Source organism: Euprymna scolopes, chromosome 25 (genome assembly GCF_053919585.1).
Source record: "Euprymna scolopes isolate OS-2025 chromosome 25, ASM5391958v1, whole genome shotgun sequence".
Lineage (NCBI taxonomy): Eukaryota > Metazoa > Mollusca > Cephalopoda > Sepiida > Sepiolidae > Euprymna > Euprymna scolopes.
The window spans coordinates 78,072,802-78,095,301 of NC_136506.1; the positions used below are offsets into that span (position 1 = coordinate 78,072,802).

Genomic DNA, 22,500 nt, shown 5'->3' on the forward strand with positions numbered 1-22,500 from the left:
TGTTCATACAGACATTTACAAGATTAGTTACACTGACATAAGTTTCGATATGTAGTTTTTAGTAACTAAGATTTCCTCGGGCGAAAAGATAGTGTTTCATTTTTTGTGTTCATATTGAAATGGAAATTTCAATATAGACACGCAAATGAATTTGTGTCCATGAATGCCACAGAAACGACAACTACACCTAAATGATGAAGGACGTTTTTATTTTGTTTTTTTTTTTTTTTGTTTTTTGTTTTTTTCGCGGCTTTACTCTTTTAAATCCGGCTTGTTCTACTCATACTTAAAGGTCATTGTCTTGGTGTTACTCTTCATCACGCACGAACTATATCTTCTACTTGTAAAAATATGTTTTGGCACGTATATGTGTTGGTTGCATTGAGATACGTCAAGTGTTTCAAGTAAAGTCATCTTGGAAAGGTACTTCGCCTCTGCATGGACTCCGCTAATCTCATGCGAGCTTATTCGATTAATAACGAAAATGAAAAGAGTGAATATTATCTACTTAATTGTCATATCGAAATTAGTAACATATCCAACAATTACGAAAAATAATAGAGTAAAAAAATCATTATTAATGAATATGCTTTCGAAGGGATTGCAAGTTTTAAATAATAAACAGACTTTGTCCTATGATAGCAGAGGTAAATGTAAGGAAGGTAATGACTGCAATGGCGGATTGCTGAATCGTGAAAGAAAATTTTATATGCAATAATGCCATAATCTATCTTTCTATATATCTATCAAAGTGAACCTGTCTGTCTGTCTGTCTTTCTGTCTGTGTGCATTTACCTTCGCAATAACTCTGTTAATTTTTAGTCTAAAGACTCGAAATTAGATATACAGGGTACTGAGATTTGGGAAAATCTATGTGATCGGTTTTCGGCCATAAATTTGGCGGTTAAGAGGTCAAAGTTCAACGAGTTGACTTTTGAGAACTCTACCAAACTCCTCCGACAATTTGGGGTGTAAAGACTTAAAATTTTAGATATAGATTTCTTGGGCATGGATCTAACTTAATCACTAGATTTGAGCCCCAAAGAATAAATTTTAAGGGGTCATAATAAGGGTCAAAATTAACAAAATTGACCTTTTTTTCTTTTTTTTTTTTTTTTGCTCACCATAAACCTCCAAACACCCGGGCAACGCCGGGCACCCATGCTAGTATATCTATAAAAGTGAACGTGTCTGTGTGTCTGTCTGTGTACATTTCCCTACGCAATAACTCTGTCAATTTTTAGCCTACAGACTCGAAATATACAGGGTACTGAGATTTGGGAAAATCTTTGTGATCGGTTTTCGGCCAGAAATTTGGCTGTTAAGGGGTCAAAGTTCAACGAGTTGACTTTTGAGAACTCTACCAAACTCCTCCGACAATTTTGGGTCTAAAGACTTAAAATTTTAGATATAGGTTCCTTGGGCATGGATCTAACTTAATAACTTGATATGAGCCGAAAACAATAAATGTTAAGGGGTCGTAACAGGGCTCAAATTTTAAAAAATTGACCTTTTTTTTTTTTTCTCAATATACACCTCCAAACACCCGGGCAACGCAGCGCACCCATGCCAGTATGTACTAATTTCAACATGACAATTAAGTAGATAAAATTGTTTTTCATCTGAAATTAAATTTTTCGATTTTCTTTCTTTTTCTGAGCAAGCACCACCTCGTGCGACCGCCATGCATGAGCCGCCATCTTTGAGATATACTTTAGGCCAAGAAAGTTATTTATCTCTCTTCTACGGTGTGAATTTGCGGCACAAGGGTCAGAAAGTTGAATTAAAGAGCCAGCACCCTAGAGTTAAAAATGCCTGTATGTAGGAGCTACTGAAGGAAAGAGAGAAGGCAAAGCTTGAGAGGGTAGACCTCCTAGAAATGCACAGGGCTAGCAACATACTGCATTCACTAGTAACTAGATTGCTAGCTTTGGTGCCGGTAGAAAGAAGACCAACTAGACCAAGGGCAATGTTGTTACCACAACAACAATAACAACAACAGAAATAGCAACAGTTAGTTAACTCTCGCTTCCATTATTTTGTCATTTAGTCCTCACATTCCATAAGCGATTTTTCTTATAAAGGAAGAAGAAATTCTGTTTTGTAAGATAGAATCTATCCATCTAACCTTTATCATTGGCTGTTTTGTTTTATTTTGGGTTTTTTTTTTTATCTTAAAGTGTTTTGTTTTTTGTTGTTTTTTTTAGTTCCTTACACTAAGTGGTTTCATTCCTTGTCTGGGGCGATTTTCTTTAAAACCAAATTAGATAAGTTAAAACTAAGGATTCCTGCTCCAAGAATATTGGAGAATATTGGAGCTCCGCCTTCTCACCTGTCACGGATAAGCATTAGTGCATGTGTTCAATTAAGCGTTTACAATGGGTATCGTGTTGCGGAGTTAGAAAAGTCAGGAAATGCTTTCACGTGCCACAAAAACTAAAAGAAATCCGACATTTTATCCACACACACACCCTCTCCCGAAAAAAAAAAACAGGCAACAACAATGGCACATATAAAGAAGAATCGAACGCTCTCGAAATTAATGTGCGAATGCATACAATTGACGCTGGTTATATAGAGAAAGCACCCGCTGGCTGTTCGCATATGGATATCATAAACAATGAAAAATGAATCTCATACGCGTGAGGAGCAGAAAGTCGATGAGTCGGTATTTAATTAGGCCATGATTCACAATAGACATTCGACCTTAATTTTATTTCTATTTCATTTATTTCGTTTTGTGTAGACATTGATGCTTTCTATATGGTTTTTATATATGTATATGTGTGTATGTCTATACTCATATGTATATATGTACATTTATATGCGTATCTATGTATACCTACCTGTGTGTGCATATATATATATATATATATATATATATATAGTGGTAGATGTGTGGTTATTTGTACGGATACATATGTATAAGGCACATGTAAATCCATATACAAAATCCAGGTTTATATATAGGTGTATATATATATATATATATATATATATATATATATATATATATAAATGTTTTTGTAAATATAGAAATACTAAGATATATCTATTAATATGTAAAATGTGTGTTGTATGCACGCACACACATACATAAACACAAACATACATACATATATATATATATATATATATATATATACATACATATATATATATATACATATATATATATATATATATATACATACATATATATATATATATACATATATATATATATATATATATATATATATATATATATATATATATATATATAAGCTTTTGTAGGGGATGCACTCTTCCAGGCGGTTGTTTTAATTTTTTCTGTTTTTACTTCAAAGAAAAAGTAATAGCTGCAGATGTTTGCGAGACTTTAGTAAACATTCTCATTTTATTATGTATATAAATGTGTGTGTGTGTGTGTGTGTGTGTGTGTGTGTGTGTGTGCGTGCGGTTTCGGTTAGTTTATCTTATGTTCCTTTTACATAAAGCGTTTTATAATGTTTCTCACAAAAATTAATTTCTCAAGAAAATACATGTAAATGCTTCTTTCTATCTCCCCCGTCTCTCTCTCTCTTTATATATATATATATATATATATATATATATATAAGATGGATGCACATTATATATATATATTATTTATATATATATATAAGATGCATGCACATTATATATATATATTATTCATATATATATATATATATATGTGTTATATATATATATATATATATATATATATATATATATATATTCGGGTTAATCGAATTGTCGAAGTTAACTATCGATAACCCATCTTTAACAAAATCTATTTTTATTAAATATAACAAGTTAATTGCGAAATTATCAGTCTCTTCTTAACAAATTAAATTATAATCGATTTCATTGATCACATATTCTATCCGACAATATAATTATTTCAGTATCAGCCATTCCAGAATATTACCGATTATTTCCACTGAATAATGAACAACAGATAAGAATTATCAAATGAAATCACAAATAGGCTTTGTAATTCGTTGGGCCAATCTTTAATATCATTTCATTAATATGAATCCTATTTAATTTTTTATTTTCTTGTTGAACCCCGTGACATCATCATTTCAGCATATATTTAGAAGATGTTTGTTTATTAGAGTTCCAACATATTTTACAAAAAAAAACTTCTACAGTTCTCATCACGATGAAATAATATCAATATCAATTTTTCGTTCCTTCGAGACAAATAATAATCTATATTATATTTCTCTATGTTTACCTGAATGTCTTTCTGTCCGTTTCACATGTTCATTGAAACTTCTTGGCTACTCTGGGACAAATTTCAAGGTGTAACGAACTAAGTATGTTATCCGTTCGATAATCCCTAAGGATTAACAGGAATTTTGTTTAAGTTGTACTTGTTCTCCGAAACTCCTGAGTCGATCTGGCTGAATTTTTTCATCAACCTTTGTTATGATAAGGTGCAGCGAATTAAGTATCCATTCAATGCACAGTTAAGGATTAATAGGGATTATTATTTAAGTATATTTATGTATTATGGTATCAGTGCGATGCACATATAGGGATATATATAAGGCAAAACGGTCTCGAGCGTTTTTGTATGTCCAAAAAAGGCTTTTCTCGTCGGAATTCACGACAAGGTTACTATTTTGGAGAAGTTTCTTTATACTTCCTAGATGATAACATCTCTGATTTGCGAACGGACATAGTCTCTATCTCTATTTTTTTTTAATTCCTGCCGTCTCGTCCTTTTCAGTGTTTGTTTGTCTTTTTCGTATAAAAGCGAAACTAATCAAAGCGAAGACATTCTCCTAGCCTTCATGGCCGGAACGTCCAGAAAGGCAATTAGCTTTGATCAATGTGGGAGAAACTCTTCATATCAGACAATTGCTATTCATTTGGACACTGTCAGAGTTCCCTCTTTTAGAGGGGAGCTGGTTTTCCTCAACATCGTGGGGAAACAAACTAATAAATAAAACGGGAGAAAGCCAGACGTATATTTTCTGCGCCTGCGTGAACTCATTCACTTAACTATTCATTTCTGCAAGTCAACTTTTGGTCGACATCGCTAAATTTGAACTCTTTACACTTCCGCTCGCGTCATGGCGCAACGGTAAACTCTCAGGTTTTCTTTCACTTTCTTTTCCACCTTTGCGTCACGGGTTCGAACCTGCCTGCCTACTACCACTTTTTTTTTCAAACACACACCTATAAATACCCTGGCAACGCCGGGCACCCACGCTAATATATATATATATATATATATATATATATATATATATATATATATATATATATATATATATAGTCTTTGAAGTTTTTAACCTTTAAAACTATAAAAAAAAAATATATTTTTTTATTATCATTCGTTAGAAAACCATCCAGTCAGTAAGTCATTTAATCACCTGCAATCACTGCATCAACTCGCTCTCGAATTTACTATAATACCAATAATTTATTTTTCAAGGGATCATCAGTTGTTTACCATGAAACACTGTTTCGGGGATTTAAAAACAAATATGATATATATATATATATATATATATATATATATATATATATATATATATATATATATATATATATAAATGACAACTACGGCTCTAACCCTAAAGCCGGTTTAACGAACTTCCTCCTTAGGAGGAGGTTTAATTGGAGTATGAAATTCACAAGCGGTTTGCAGTCGCATGTATATCCCACTTAAGGGAGATGACGTTAGGCTTTTGCAACTCTTGCAGAGGAGGGTTAGATGTCCTCCTACTTACAGCGTTGGTATTCCCATCTGTTACCTATCTGGTATTCCCAAATTAGTCACCCATCTGGTACTGACCAGGTTCAACGTTTCTTAACTTCGTTGATCTGAAGACTGGTGTGTAAATATAAATTACTAGGGATTAATATTTAAAGCAAGAATGAACACCAGTTAAACCAAACACAACCATGAATTTAGCATAAATTTCACATTCTATCACATTTACCCGTTTTTAGCTGGCTAAAACGTCTAGTATTAACTCTTATAATTCTTTTAACAAAGGTAAATATTTATTTTATCCGTACTCGTCAAAGGACCTGTGGAAATTCTACAGTGGACTCTTTCATATGTGATATATTATTGTTGTTAGCATTCTGCGGATGTTCAGCGGAAATGGAAACGCTCTGATATTATTGTAGCTCTTTTGTTAAAACTACCAAAGTATTATTCTAAGCTAGCAAAGACGTCAGACGTAGCCCGGGCGTAAAATACACTTAAATATGATATTTTAATTCATGCATATTTCTTATATATTATCATAGAGTCAATTTTCTACCGATTCTTATATATTATAAATTGTGATTTCCGATATGTCTAGCCGCACTGATGAGCTGTGAAACAGCGGAACAGTACTGTATGTGAATGACTTTATATATATATATATATATATATATATATATATATGTATATATATGTATATATATATCAGCTTGAATCGAAACTGAAACCAAAACTTGTGAAGAATATATATATATATATATGTATATATATACATATATATATGCATATATATATGTATATATATATGCATATATATATACATATATATACATATATATATATATATATATATATATATATATATATATATATATAAACTTGAGTTACTTCAGCTGAAACCGAAACCAAAACTTATAAAGAATTCTTGTTAAATTATTTTTTACAAGAAATGGAAGGTCATAATAACTTAACGACAATTACTAGGAAGAAAAAAGATGCAAGCGTGACACAAAATAACACACACGCTATCGTATATACAGATATTTCGTTTATTTTTGCGAATCTAACGCATGGCAGCCATCTTGATTTTTATTATTTTTTTCATTCAGCCATTTTTATCATTTTATACTCGTTCGAAAAATTTTTTTTTTTCATTGAATGAACAGTCAAAGAATTTTTCTCTAGCGTCTGAATTCATTAACTTTAATAATTCAACGTAGACGTTTAAGTATGTTTTCGATAAACATCTCTATTAGCTCATCTCTCATTTCCGACTACAAAGAAATAAAAGAGCAATAAAAATAAATAACACAATCGTTCGTATTGTTTGGATTATTCGGACTATTGCCCTCATCTGGATTGTTATTCGTGCAACGTATCGATCGATGTAACCTCTGGCCTTCTTCAAGTTTATCTTGTTGAACTCGGATGTCTTTCGATCGAACTCAGAGATTCAAGATACAGCTGAAAAAGGTCGGAAATCAAATCAACCGAAACGTACAAACAACAATCCAGATGAGAATAGTTGTTCTGAATAATGCAAAAAATTCGAATTATCAATCTTCATCTCAAAAATTCAGAAACAAAATCGATAAAAAAAGCATAACTTTTAATTTGCCCGTACCATGCTTTAGTTATATATAGTTATGTACAGATGTAGCGATATTAAAAAAAAGATGAAGAACAGCATCAAAAACAGATACCTTACTTTGATCCTAGTAATTGAAACGTACCCAACACAAAGAGGCCCCTTCACCCATATAGGACATTATCCCAAAGTTATACCATCAATTTTCTAAAAACCCTCCACATATACTTGGCTTGTCACGTTTTGGATCATACGTCACTATTTAACTCCCCACGATGAAAAAATTAGATACAACACATATTATATATATATATATATATATATATATATATATATATATATATATATATATATATATATATATATATATATATATATATATATATAGGGTGTCCACAAATCTGGCTTTGTGGAAGCATCCTGTAGATTATGTAGCCAGACTTTGTGAGCAACCTATATATATATATATATATATATATATATATATATATATATATATACACATATATATATATATATACGTGTGTGTGTGTGTGTGTGTGTGTGTGTGTGTGTGTGTGTGTATACAGGGTGCCCACAAGGTCTGGCTACATAATCTACAGGATGCTTCCATAAACTCTGGCTACATAATGTAGCCAGAGTTTATGGACACCTTGTATATATATATATATATATATATATATATATATATATATATATATATATATATATATATATATATATATATATAAATTACAATTAAATTTACCAAAATGATCCAAGATGGTGAAACTAAAGTATATTATAAATATTAAAGAATTAACATTTATAAAGTAATCTCAACCAGATGTAAAAGCTCGATAAAACTAAACAGGAGATAGAGCTTAAAATAAGAGCAAACAGTTAATAAAACATGTTAAAAAACACTTTGAAAAAGAGTTAAAAACATATTTAATTTTAAAAGGAAACACTAAATAAATGGATAGTACTTAATCCGCGGAGTTTCGAAGAAATACTGTCCTGTTCATCAGAGGGTAGGAATTAGCAAAATGCGGGATCACTTATTTAGTGTTTCATTTTCAAATTAAATATGTTTTTAACTCCTTTTTAAAGTGTTTTTAACATGTTTTATTAACTATTTTCACTTATATATATACTCCTATAAATTTGAGCTTTTTGTGGACTGATATTCATATTAAAAAACATTTTTTTTTACTTATTTGAAAACAAAATGCAACTTCGTTATATATGTCACGAGCAATTGCAAAAGATCTAACTAATTTGCATATTCTTTTAAACCATCGTTTTAATTAATTCCCTATTATTTTTTTTTTTTAGTTTTCTTCTGGGATGATCATTTTTAATTTACTATTACATTTAATTATATTCATACACCCGTCTAGCTGAATCGACTGTGAAAAATTTCCCCCACTCTTTATCTGTGCCTAAATCAAAACGTGGATTCCATGAACAAAGCTTCTGTCTGTGGAACTCTGCCTGCTTCCCACCTGACTACAACTTGGATGTCTTCAAGTGCAACGTTAACAAATTCCTAATGAACCGCCCCCGTAAGTAAACACTTTCAAATCTCCACACTAACGTACTGTACTTGCAATAACCCTTATCCCTGAGTGGCTTCCGGGCCTTGATAAGTGGTGATCAGTGTGTAAAAAAAAATGCAGATATTCTATATGGTTTGTAGTTGCTTAATATTTGCGGAAAACGGTTTTAGCCAAGGAGAATCAGTGCAAAAGTGTGAAAATTTAATTAATGGAATTTGACAGATGATGGTCGAAGGACAGAATTATGAACATGCATTCGTAACATAATAGCTATTGGTTCATGTTTTAACTTTTAGCCTTGCAGCAAACATGTCTTTATAGATCAGGCATTAAGGTCAAAAAAAAAAGTAAATCGTAAGCTAAACGTTTTCATAATATATATATATATATATATATATATAAACGTTTTGATAATACACACACACACACACACACACACACACACACACACACACATATATATATATATATATATATATATATATATATATATATATATATATATATATATATATATATATATCAATTACAAATATCAAGTTCGACTTCCGGCTGAAAGTCGGAAATCTTTTTAAATCATACTTTGATTAAAAAAAAAAAAAACGTTTAAGTCACGATGTAGTTTCTCGCCTGTAGCAAAACACAGGAAAGGGGGAAAGAAAGGAAGTAAGAAAGAAAATATGAAAAGACCAACACTGCTTTTCGTTCTTTAATATTATGTTTTTTTAAAGTAAACAAAAAATATTGTACGTATCTAGTTCGGTTTATGATTCGAACAAGGCCATATTTTAATGTCGTTCTGTTAATCGTCTTATTAAAAAAGTCCGGGTTTTTTTTTTTTTTTTTTTTTTTTAAACAAGTGGCAACATTGACGAACTTACTTTTTGGCCTTCGGGACAAGATCAAAGTGTAGTATTTGTTCTTCAGATGCTGCACTTCTATTTCTTGTTCTCTTTCTTTTCACGACTGAGACAATTTTTATTTTTGTACCTTTTCTCCACGTTAAAAAACGACCCTGGTGTCTAACTCTGGCATAGTAAATAGGTACTTTTATTAATCCTTTTCAGTGAGAGGATCAAATTTGACTCGGTTTTGTCAAGATAATTGTACAACAGAAGAAGGAGAATCATCATCATCATCATCATCATCATCATTATTATTATTATTTCTTCTTCTTCTTCTTCTTTCTTCGTCTTCTTCTTATTATTATTATTTCTTCTTCTTTCTTCATCATCTCCTTCTTCTTCTTCTAATTATTATTATTATTATTATCATTATTATTTCTTCTTCTTTTTCTTCTTCATCAGCATTTTAACGATAAAAAGTTTTTCAAAACAAACCAGTCAAGGTTCTTTAGAAATCGAAGGAAATGAAACGAAAACAATGGTTCCTAATCCTCAAGAAGCTACAAAGTTTTAGCTAAGTACTTAGCCAAGAGAGCCTTCCCACAATGTTGATGCTGAATGGAGCGCTAAAGTAAGTGAAAAACTAAGGTCATAAACAAGAAGATATCCACATTTGAGATTTGAGAAAACAAATGAAGTTCATGCCTAAGTGGAAAGGACCTGGACCTGATGGAATTCATGGGTACTGGTTGCGATCTTTCACAGTATTTCTATGAGAGGCTTACCGTTTCTCTGGATGATTGTGCCAGATTGTACCAGATACCAGAATGGCTTGTAGTGGGAAGGACTATTTTTATAATGAAAGATCCTGTTAAATGGCAGGATGTTGAAAATTATAGACCAATTCTTTGCTTGAACTTGCTTTGAAAGACAACGACAGGCATAATTAGTCAAAAAATAAATGACCATCTTGAAGTAAATGGTTCCAGTGGAACAAGGAGATGGGAGGAAAAGGTGTTTAGGAACAAAAGATCGAATATCGATTGATAAATGTATTTTAGAGAACTGCAAAAGGAGAAAAACAAACTTGAATCTAGCTTGGATAGATCACAAGAAAGCTTATGATATGATGCCGAAATCGTGGGTATTCCAAACTTTAAAAATTGTGGGGATGGCTGAAATATAATTCAGTTCATAGGGAAAGGTATGAGCAGTTTGAAAATCAACATTTTTCAGATGGGAAACTGTTAAGGACAGTCAACACCAGACGCAGTGTCTTCTAAAGAGATTCTTTTTTGACGCTATTATTCATAATAACACTCAAACCATTGACATATGTAGTAAGAAAGACAATAATGGGATACCAACTGGGGTGGAATGGACCGAAAATCAGCCATATGTTATTAATGGACGATCTGAAATTGTTTGGTTCACACTGTACAGAAGTGGAGCGAAGACATGAAAACAGAGTTTGGAATTTCCAAATGTGCAGTAGTTAGTTTTAAACGAGGAAAGAATGGAGCCATGAAAGGCATTATTTTGCCAAAATATAAAAGATTAGGAGACTCTGATGCAAAAGGTACCTGAAGGTGTTTGAAATTGATTCGATGCTTGGAAATGAAATAAAATAAAAGACGAAAGAGATGTATATGAGGAGACTAAAACTGCTCCTGGAGGAAAAGAAAGAAGAGGGCTGATTGCGATTGAAAAATGTGTCGGAAGAGAGCTTAGACGAGTTCACTACTACTTGGCTAACAGTCATGAAGTGTTACTCGCAGCAGTGGCGAAAGAGGAAAAGCTAGATAGTTTCATTTGAAGATAAGCATACCTTTGGAGGATTTCATATACATTATTTTAGAGTTAATGTTCTATCAATTTTTATATATTATAAATTTGCGATTTCAAAAATAAATAAAAAAATATTTTCATATGACTTGGGTGTATCAGTTTGAATCGAAACCGAAACCGAAACCAAAACTTTGGAATATATATATATATATATATATATATATATATATATATATATATGTATATATATATATATATGTATATATATATATATATATATATGTATATATATATATATATATATATATATATATATATATATATATATATATATATATAACTTCCTTCAGCTATAATTGAGTTGGGAATAATTTTCCCTTGGATAAATTTGATACCCCCAAATCGGAAGGGGCATATGTATTGTTTAAAATATAATTATCCACTGACATGTGGTCAAAGGGAATATTATTCCCAATTCGCATTTAGGTAAAAAAAAAAAAGGTAAAAATGCATTTTCGTATGAATAATTGAATTCATTCAAAAAGTATCGCAAACAAAAAACAAATTAATAACACACACACAAACACACTCATATATATATATATATATAAATATATATATATATATATTTAGTAATGTGATTATTTATTTATCAATCACATTACTAAATATTAAAGTAGCTCTAGGATATTTGCCTATCGAGCTTATTATATATCTGAATTACAACGAGCACTGTTCTTTTCTTGTATTTTAATTAAATTAGTAATTTTACTATCACATTAAAATACATTCTGCTCTTTAGACTACTGTTCTAACCCCCTTTAAATTATATATATATATATATATATATATATATACATATATATATATTTAAAGCTAGCGTTATATAACTAAATATATCTATATTGATATAAAACCTGTCTTTGCGAATATTAATATAATTTTTTCTTTTTTTTATTTTCAGTACGAGTTCAAAGCCAAGGCGATTAAGAAGAAGAAGGTTAATATTACGGTTTCGGTCGAAGGCGTAAAGGTCCTTTTGCGGAAGAAAAAAAAGGTGAGTTGTCTCCCTTATGCCCACCATGATTTGTAATGCTTTCATTACGACGAACTTCTTTATACCCGTTTGTTGATTCTCTTTTCTTTTATGCGGTTTTCACGTCTCATTTGTTCCCTTAATTCTCCATTTCATTTTTTTTTAACAATCATCGAAAAGCTTAAATGTATGTTGTAGATATAAAATGTGAATTGCCTTTTTTCTTCTGTTTTCATCTGCATAAATTTGCCTTTTTCTCTTTGTCGCTATTTCGTCTAGGTTTTAATACCTTTGTCTTATCAGTTTTTACTGAAATTGGGTCTAATAAAATAATGAACATATGATTAGCTTTATTATGAAAAATACGAAATGCAGAAAAAATATGGAGACGTTCGTTGAGAGTTTCTAAAGTTGCATTTTTTAAGAGAATCGACTCACACAGAAGTAAAGGACTAAAATTCTTTCAACTGATTATTTAGAAAACTCATTGACTCGGGTGGTTTACCTGCAAACATAGATTGTTGGAGGTGTTACTTCGCTCTTGGCAATATTTAAAGTTTTCTTTCTATATTATTGGTTAGCTGCCTCACGCACATCCCATGCCCGACTCGCATTATTCGATGTCTCCAGTCCGGCTTCGTATCGACAGATTAATTTTTCCACCAAGCCCTATAAAACGTGACGTCATTATTTCACGTTCTTCTTGTGTTCTGTCTCTTTTTACCTTACATATCATTTACTTTGAATCATGGGTCATCATGACATTTACTTAGAGCGACCCCTGTAAAACCCCGCACTAGCTCACTCACTTGCTATTAACGTCAATTATGTTATACATTTGCATCTGAAGTCTTCTTCGCAAGAACATGATTGATTGGTGCAAGCCATAAAAACAAAATGGCAGAGCATCCTGGGGAAGCGTTGAAAGACGAACCGAGAGCCTTAAGCTTAAGCATATTCCTAGCTACGACTATGAACAAACGTTCATTAAGGCGATTTACGAGAATGCATCACGCGATTACTATAACACAAACTACCCAGCTACTTCAAACAATTTTCTCTCCTGCCCGTCTGTGGGATACAATACAGCGGGGCTGCTCCCCAGTTGACTTTAACATTGCTGTTTGCAAGTCTAATGCGAACTAGCTCCTGTTGAAATGTCGTCTTAAATAAACGAACACAATCCAAATTCTGCCATTCGCAATAATCACGATGCTGTCTTATCGGCTATCTGACACTTATTAACCATTATCCTCGAGTGATCTTCGGTTCTTGATAAGGAGTGGCTACCACCCATAGTATATATATATATATATATATATATATATATATATATATATATATATATATATATATATATATATATACCCGTTCACATACACCTTTTTACGACAAAGCTAGAACCCAGAATTAGAATCGAGCAATTGCATCGACAACGGTTAGGTCGTCAGTATTACACACTTCATGAGTGCGACGACCTGGGTTCGCGCCTATGTCGGAGCACGTCACTGATGAGATGCAGTACATCGAAACCCACTTTGGGTCTGGCGTTGTCCGTTGTCGATGCAATTGCTCGATTCTATCTAATTCTGGGTTCTAGCTTTGTCGTAAAAAGGTGTATGTGAACGGGTATTTATATATCTATAATAATATCAATAATAATTGAGTTCATAATTAATGGATACTCCAATTTAACAGCTAAATCTGACTCCCAAGATCGCCATGGGCATGGAATATGTGCCTACATTAAGGATGGCTTCCCATGTGGCAGAGATATCTCTAGAGAAGATCCTAATTTACCCTATATGTGCTTCAGGGTTGCACTTGCTAACACCACTGTATTTATATTTGCCCTCTATAGGCCCCACAACAGCGGAGTTACTATCTTTAAGAGCATATCTGAGAAAATAGACCACATACTGTCTTCACATCCCTCGGCTAACATCCACATCTGTGGTGACTTCAACGTCCATAACGTGGAATGGCTGACCCATTCAAATAAGACAGATGATGAGGGGAGGTTTTGTCATGATTTTGCCATTGCTTATGACCTCACTCAGATTGTTCGCGAACCCACCCGTGTGCCCGATACACCCAATCAATATGCAAGCCTCTTAGACCTTTTTCTTTCAACTTCCCCTGAGCTATGTTCATGTACCGTTCATTCTCCGTTAGGATCCTCCGACCACTCCGTCGTATCAGTTAAGATAAAAACAAAATGTAAGAAGCCATCAGACGTACCCCTCCACCGTACTGTATACCGATACTCTATGGCTGACTGGGATAGCTTCCGTACATTCATATCTGATTTACCTCTGCACTCCATGTTTAAAAAGGAAGTGTCCTCTATAGTATCAGATCTGACCGAATGGTTAATTGTAGGCATAGACCAATTCATACCATCTAAAAAATTCCAACAAAAACCTAACAGCCAGCCATGGTTCTCCCCAGAATGTGCTGCTGCTATTGTGCACAGAAATCACTTTTTCCATAACTACCAACGTAATAGATGCACTGAGACTAAAGCTGCTTTCAGGACTGCCAGCAACCACTGTAAAAGAGTAATAAAAAATGCAAGAGAGCTATATGCCCAGTCTGTTAAATCCAAGGTAGCTGATCAGCGGCTTGGTTCCCACCAGTTTTGGCAAATAACAAATAGGATCTTGAACAGAAGTGTGCGTTCTATCCCAACCATTATCAATGGACCAGAGGTTATCTCGTCAGCATCAGACAAGGCCAAACTATTTGCAAAGAACTTTGCAGCTAATTCTACCCTATGCGACGAAGGCCATCAACTCCCCATATTTCCTCCTATAACACAGAACAAGCTAGGTAACATACAAATATCCGTGCATGAGGTCGCCAAGCTAATAAAAAACCTAGATTCCAGTAAAGCAACTGGCCCTGATGGCATCCCAATTATAGTGTTAAAAAAGCTTCAACCAGAACTTGCTCCCATACTTACGAAACTATTTAAGCGCTGCCTTAAGGAGAAGTGCTTTCCGACCCCCTGGAAGACCTCCTCAGTTTGCCCTGTATTTAAGAATTCAGGTGATAAGTCATCTCCCTCTCAATACAGACCAATAAGTCTTCTCTGTGTTATGAGTAAGTTACTGGAATCAATATTAAATAGAGAAATAGTAAACCACCTCAGCAGGAATAACCTTCTTAGTGACACACAATATGGTTTCCGCTCTGCAAGATCTACCGCAGATGTGCTGACGGTTATATCCCACAGGATTAGTGAATCTCTTGACAAAGGCTTCCTTTCTAGGGCAATTGCTCTCGACATATCAAAGGCCTTTGACAAAGTATGGCATAAGGGTCTACTTCACAAGATTTCCAGCTATGGTATAACTGGAAATGTTTTCTCAATCATTAAATCATTTCTCTCTGATAGGCTCATAAGAGTAGTGGTAGATGGACAAAAATCGGAGGCCTGCAATATAAATGCTGGAGTCCCTCAGGGGTCAATCCTGGGCCCAACTCTCTTCCTGATCTACATCAATGACCTCCCTAGACACATACTTAAATCATTCGTTGACATCTATGCTGATGACACGACCATCTACGGCAACACATCAAAGGCTGTAAATGACGAAGTTCTCTCGGATTCTCTCTCCTCTGATCTCGAGCGCGTGGTTCAGTGGGGGAAGATGTGGCTAGTTACCTTTAATGCATCCAAAACCAAACTCCTATCCTTACATCATCAACGCTCTGATCCCCAGCTGGCATCAATTGTGATGGATGGCTCTCGTCTGGGTGAGGCCCCGTGTTTTGACAAGCTTCTGGGTTTGACCTTTACTCCTGATCTGAAATGGAACACGTACATCAAGTCTGTTGCCAAGGTCGCAGGAAAGATGGTGGGATCCTTCTACCGCTCCAGAAGATATCTCACTACTGATGCAATTCTCTATCTATATAAAAGCCAAGTACGGCCAAGGATGGAATACTGTTGCCATATCTGGGCAGGAGCTGCCAAAAACAGCCTATCATGCCTTGACAGAGTACAAAATAGACTTCGTGGTTTAGTGGGGGATGCCCTTTTCTCTACCCTGCAACCCCTCTCCCACAGAAGAGACGTTGCGAGCCTATCCTTGTTTTATCGTTATTTTCATGGCAGGTGCTCGTCTGAACTCCAATCCCTGGTCCCCCCTCGCCAGTCTTTCACGAAAAACACCCGTCTAGCTGAATCCACTGTGAAAAATTTCCCCCACTCTATATCTGTGCCTAAATCAAAACGCGGATTTCATGAGCAAAGCTTCTTTCTTAGAACTGCACGCCTGTGGAACTCTGTTCCGTCTGCCTGCTTCCCTCCGGACTACAACTTGGATGTCTTCAAGTCTAATGTTAACAAATTCCTAATGAACCGCCCCCCTTATTAAACACTTCATAAAATCTCCTCACTAACGTGATGTACTTACAATAACCCTTATCCCTGAGTGGCTTCCGGGCCTTGATAAGTGGTGATCACTGTGTAAAAAAAAAAAAAAAAAAAAAAAAAAAAATCTCCTCTTAATGTCTAAGATATGTGTGCGTGTGTGTGTGTGTGTGTGTGAAAAAAAGGGGAAAGAACCCCGTGGCCTTTTTATAGAAAATTCTTATCGTTTCCCCCCTCATTTTCGGGGTACTTCCTTAGAAGAATGATAAGGATGATTGAGGAACATAAAATATACCAAAGATGAGAGGAAAATCCTATGAGAAGTGAGATATTTATATATTTTATGTACATACAGAAAAAGCGATTAAAAGTGCAAGTGAGGAAGGCACATGTGGGTGGGGAAATATAAGGTTATTTGATGCCGAATCCTGTCATTTTATGCTTCAGATTATTCACATCATAAAATATTTATCCATAGTATTTGGTTTGGTTGTTTTGTAGTGGAAAATTAGGTGCTTATGCAAAGAAGATACCATGCTATTATTTTAATACTATTTTTCAAGTTAAATTCAAGTTTTACAATATCTTTGTTTATGAAATTGATAGTCGAAAGTACAGAACACTTACAAAACACCCTATCCTCTCCATATTAAGAATGGGTTTCTAAATAATATAGTCATTATTTAAGCACTGCACATAATTTGCATTGTTTGGGGTGAAAATGTAATAAAAAATGTAATAAAAATTGTTTTGCAGAACATGACTGAGTTTTACAAAGAAAAAACTATAACAGTAATGTTTGGTGCATTTTAAGCCAGGATGCCGGTATCTTAAGACAGACTAATTTGATAGTACTAGGACATTAAGCTGGGGATCACAGATCAATTGGAGTAATCCTCAAAAAACACTCTCCTTTAAATCTCAGTGCAATGAAAACGGAGCTTTTGCGTCGCTCTCGAATGTACTAATTTTTTATAGCGCTAATATTGATTGTATATATATATTTTTTATGAACATTTATGCATCACGCGTTGTAAGACCGACGGCAGTTTGCTTAACCGGAAGTCTAATTGAGTAATTATATATGCTGAGTCACTTGCTTCCCGATTTGTCTGCAGCAATTGTAAGACATTGGCCAAGTAATGCAGATAAAACTAATAGAAAAGAATGTTAGAACACAAACAATACTTTAAAAATAGGTTGACTTCAAGAATCTGACGAAGTTATACATAGAGGTGACATAAAGTGACGTGGACTAAGAGTAGAGCTTAAAAAACATGTATCATTGTTTAGTCAAAGATTAGGAGTGAGAGAGAGAGAGAGAGAGAGAGCAGACGAGTCGGAGTCGAGAGAGATGGTCCACGGACGGTGATGACTCCCAATAGACGAGATCAGAATGCGTTAGAATGGACCAGTGTTGCAGCTTCTAATTGTGGAAACATTAGTAAATAAAGTTGCTGAAAAGACCCGAAATTTGTTGATTCATTGGGATGAATCTTTGCAGTATTTTTTAGAATCCGCCAAAGAAACCCAAAGACGGACAAATTATTTCTCTCCGATTGGCCCGAGAACTGTTATTTGTCCCTTTCTGCTGTAGATGTTGCGTGTCTGTTGTTAAGCTGTATTTGTCAATGTATCAATTCAACGAACAACGGAATAAACTAGATTAGACAAACATACGTTTACACAAATGACATATAGATGACTGTGACACATATATACAAACGTATATACACTCTGTAAACACACATTCATTAGAAGAACATTTTATACCACTAGACGATACATGAGTATGGATAATATATACTCTCCCAGTATACAAGCTAATTTGTGTCATGCGGAATGATATTCAGCATCTATTATTATTATACAAAATCATACTTATTAATATTATACGAAATTATACTTATTTTTATTATACTAAAGTTGCGTCAATAAATATTTGTTTTCCTTGCTCTTGTTTTTTTTTTTAACTTGTGACAATATTCTTTAATTAGTTGATTGAGTTACGCTTAAAAAAGAATCCATCTTAACTGTTTTCGATGCCCCCGTTCAGTCTCGAAGGACAAAGGATACAAAGGGCAGTTGCGCGTGTAATTGTGAGGCAAGGGTTGCGCAATCTCAACCACACCTGAATTGCACTGTTTGAGTTCAGTGTCAAGGAGAAGTTTAGGACGACTGGAAACAACGCTGAGATAAGCGGAGAGCACATACAGCACCTAAAAATCCCAAATGGTCACCCATTTAGTACTGACCAGATTAAACGTTGCTTCACTTCAGTAATCCAGCCGGAACCGATGTGTGAACGTGATTATGCATCTAAACTGTTCTAATTAGCTGTAATTTGCAATTAACTTACCACTGGTCCAACTGTTATTAACTTTATTACCTATCTTACTTACGATCACGCAGTTGTTTGATTTTCAACTAGCTCGGAAACAAAGTTTGATGTGTCAGCTTAAATGCTATTTGGGTTTGCCTTTGAGAATCTGACAAGAATTTATATGCTAGATTATGAGACATGTCTGGCACAAGGACATTTTCCTTATTGGCGCGTAAATAGCATTACACTACAAGTGAACGATTACAACGGTACGTGGTCACACATTTCAATTTGAAGCAAACATTGCGATAGGTATTTTAGCGCAGACAATTCGTTTCACGCCGTTCGACTAATTTGGTGTCTTTGTTCGTACTTTGTTGTTGCAGTTGTTGTGGTTGTTAGTTTTTATGATCGAATTTCATCAAGTCACAATGCGCACAGAGAAGATTGTGCGAACACAATTTATCGATTCTTTGTTAGTTCGGCGAATTATTGTTAATGACTTGAGTGTGTTTAGAAATTAGCAAATATTTCCGACAAAACGAAGAAGACAAAAAAGAAAACTTTTAAGTAAAGAAAATACAATAAGCAAAATTATTAAGAGAAAACTAAACATCAGAAACACGAAATTTTGCGGTTGGCAAAAAAAATATACTACTTTAGACAAACACACACACACACACACATACATATATATATATATATATATATATATATATATATATATATATATATATATGCATATATATACTATATATACATATATATATACATATATATACATATATATGCACATACATATCTACACATATACATATATATGAACATATGTATGTTCACATATATACATATATATACATATATATATACATATATATATATACACACATACTTATACGCACACATATATATACACACACACATATATATACGTACACACACACATATATACACACACACATATATATACGTACACACACATATATATATATATATATATATATATATATATATACTAGCATGGGTACCCGACGTTGCCTGGGTTAGCATGAAGTTCCGTTTGGAGCACACATGCTATACTAATCATTTTCATCATGGGCAACGTGGATACCCCCACGACAATTCCAAAAATAAAAGAACGGATAAAAACATCGCCCTAAAAAAGAAGCATGTAATACCCTCTTCATCAGATATTTCGCCAGAAAGGATACAAAGAGAAGAAACTATTCTCCGGATATTGAGCACTGACTGGAAAGAAAACGCTCCCTCCCCCCCCCCAAAAAAATACATAATTAAAAATAAATCATTACAACTTTTGTTTCAATAAAAATAGCAGCGAAAGCCCGTGCGATCGCAAAAAAAAAAAAAATTGCCAAGTAGGCAGAACTCCTAAAAAAAAAATGAAGATCTACCAAAAACGAATTCCCAAAACAATTAAATGAAATTTTTCGTCATTATAATGCCTCACCCCAATTTAATTTTAATTGTTCATATTTTGGGGTTCATTTTGTTTATGAAATTGTTAGGTGAAAACACAGAATGGTCTCATAAGAATTAATTAAATTGATCGTTATTTTGTTTTAAATGCAATTCCCGCCCCCCACCAAAAAAAAAACAAAAACACAAACTGTATTTGTCATGTTTTGTCCCCCCTCGCCAAACTTGAAAAATGCTAGAGGTGAACGCGTGTTGGCCAAAATGTGGGTGCTCGTTTTACGTTAAATTAATATGGAAAAGTGATCCCCCAGTCTTAAATGTAAATTTTCTTTCTTTTAAAAATTTATTTCATATTATTTATAAAGGCTATTTAAACGTATTAGGCCAAAAAAGTAGATCTTTATTTTTTTAGGTGGGTCACATCGTAAAAAAATTACCGATTTCTCTATAGCCGTTTATAGAATAATGAAAACAAACAAATGACATCTTTTCTTCGTTTTTTTTGTAAGTGTTCTTTTTTTTATATTTAAAAATACAATAAAAGCCAAATATTTTTCTACCTACTCGGAATTATTTAATAATTCCAAATAAATTCAATTAAACGTGTTATCAATATAAGTATTATTGAAAATTTATTAAATAACGATTTTAAATAGAACACTTATAACAATTCTTTCGCTAAAAACATTAACTAAGATACCGCTATTTAATAAAATCGATTTTTCTTAATGTAATATGCAAATGAGATGATCTCTGTATTGTATCGAATTTGCAAGAATCATACAATATATAGAAATAAATGAGAGGGTAAAGTAAGGAACCTTTTGTATATATTATTCAAATTGTGAACAAACAAACAGACTAACAGGAATACGAATATATATATATATATAATATTTTATTTTATATTTAATTCTATCACCATTTAATTTTTTCCTCTTCTTCTTCCCTGATCTTTTTTATTTATATTTATGCAGCAGTATGAAAAGCATATTTTTCTTTATTAATATTATTGGAATTTTCCCCCTTTTCCCTTGTACATATTTGTGAATTATTCCATGGATTTCGGCCTTTGGATTATTTTGGACCATCTTCCAATTACGGGATTTCCTTGGATTTTACTTGCGCAAATGGAAATTCAATTAACTTTCTTGAAGTTATATTTTTGGATTTTACCGCCATTGGATTATTTATCTTTCACCAGACTATCCATTCACGTGTAATCACCAGGAAGAAAATGTTTTAGAAGAAATACGAAAAAAAAAAACACTTCTTTCAAATACTAACAACCATTTCTGTAAGGTCTGACGAGGCTGTTGGATCGTAAACATGGTCCAACATCCGAAACCTATGTAACCAAACAGATAAAAAAGTAATAAAAAATAAACATATCTCTCTCTCTCTCTCTCTATATATATATATATATATATATATATATATATATATATATATATATATATATATATGAACAAATGATAATAAAATGTAAATATTGACTCTTTAATATTTATAATATATTTTAATTTACCATTTTGATTACCTTGGTAAACTTATTGTAATTTTTGTATATATATATATATATATATATATATATATATATATATATATATATATATATATATGGTCGGTTTCCGTGCTCGGACCAATGTGACTCTCTCTCTCTCTCTCTCTCTCTCTCTCTCTCTCTCTCTCTCTCTCTCTCTCTCTCTCTCTCTCTGTTCCCCAGATTTCTCTGTCTTTTATCAATTGCTTCAGATCTTCAGGATAATAGTTGGCGTCATATGCAATTTGCTGGGTTACGTGAACCTAGGTCGCCATATG

The 22,500-nt window shown here is 33.2% G+C and overlaps 1 protein-coding gene across 16 annotated transcripts in view; it reads left to right on the plus strand.

The window, feature by feature from the left end:
* The window catches only part of LOC145247446 (uncharacterized), a 580,790-nt gene that overhangs the window by 415,491 nt on the left and 142,799 nt on the right, over positions 1–22,500 (plus strand). For 15 of the 16 annotated variants that reach the window (XM_080109216.1, XM_080109219.1, XM_080109217.1 and 12 more), the window contains exon 3: positions 12,467–12,559. In XM_080109216.1, coding sequence (XP_079965342.1) covers positions 12,467–12,559 — 93 coding nt within the window. Of the gene's footprint in view, positions 1–12,466; positions 12,560–22,500 lie in introns of those variants that run through there. The other variant, XM_080109231.1, reaches the window with a different exon arrangement.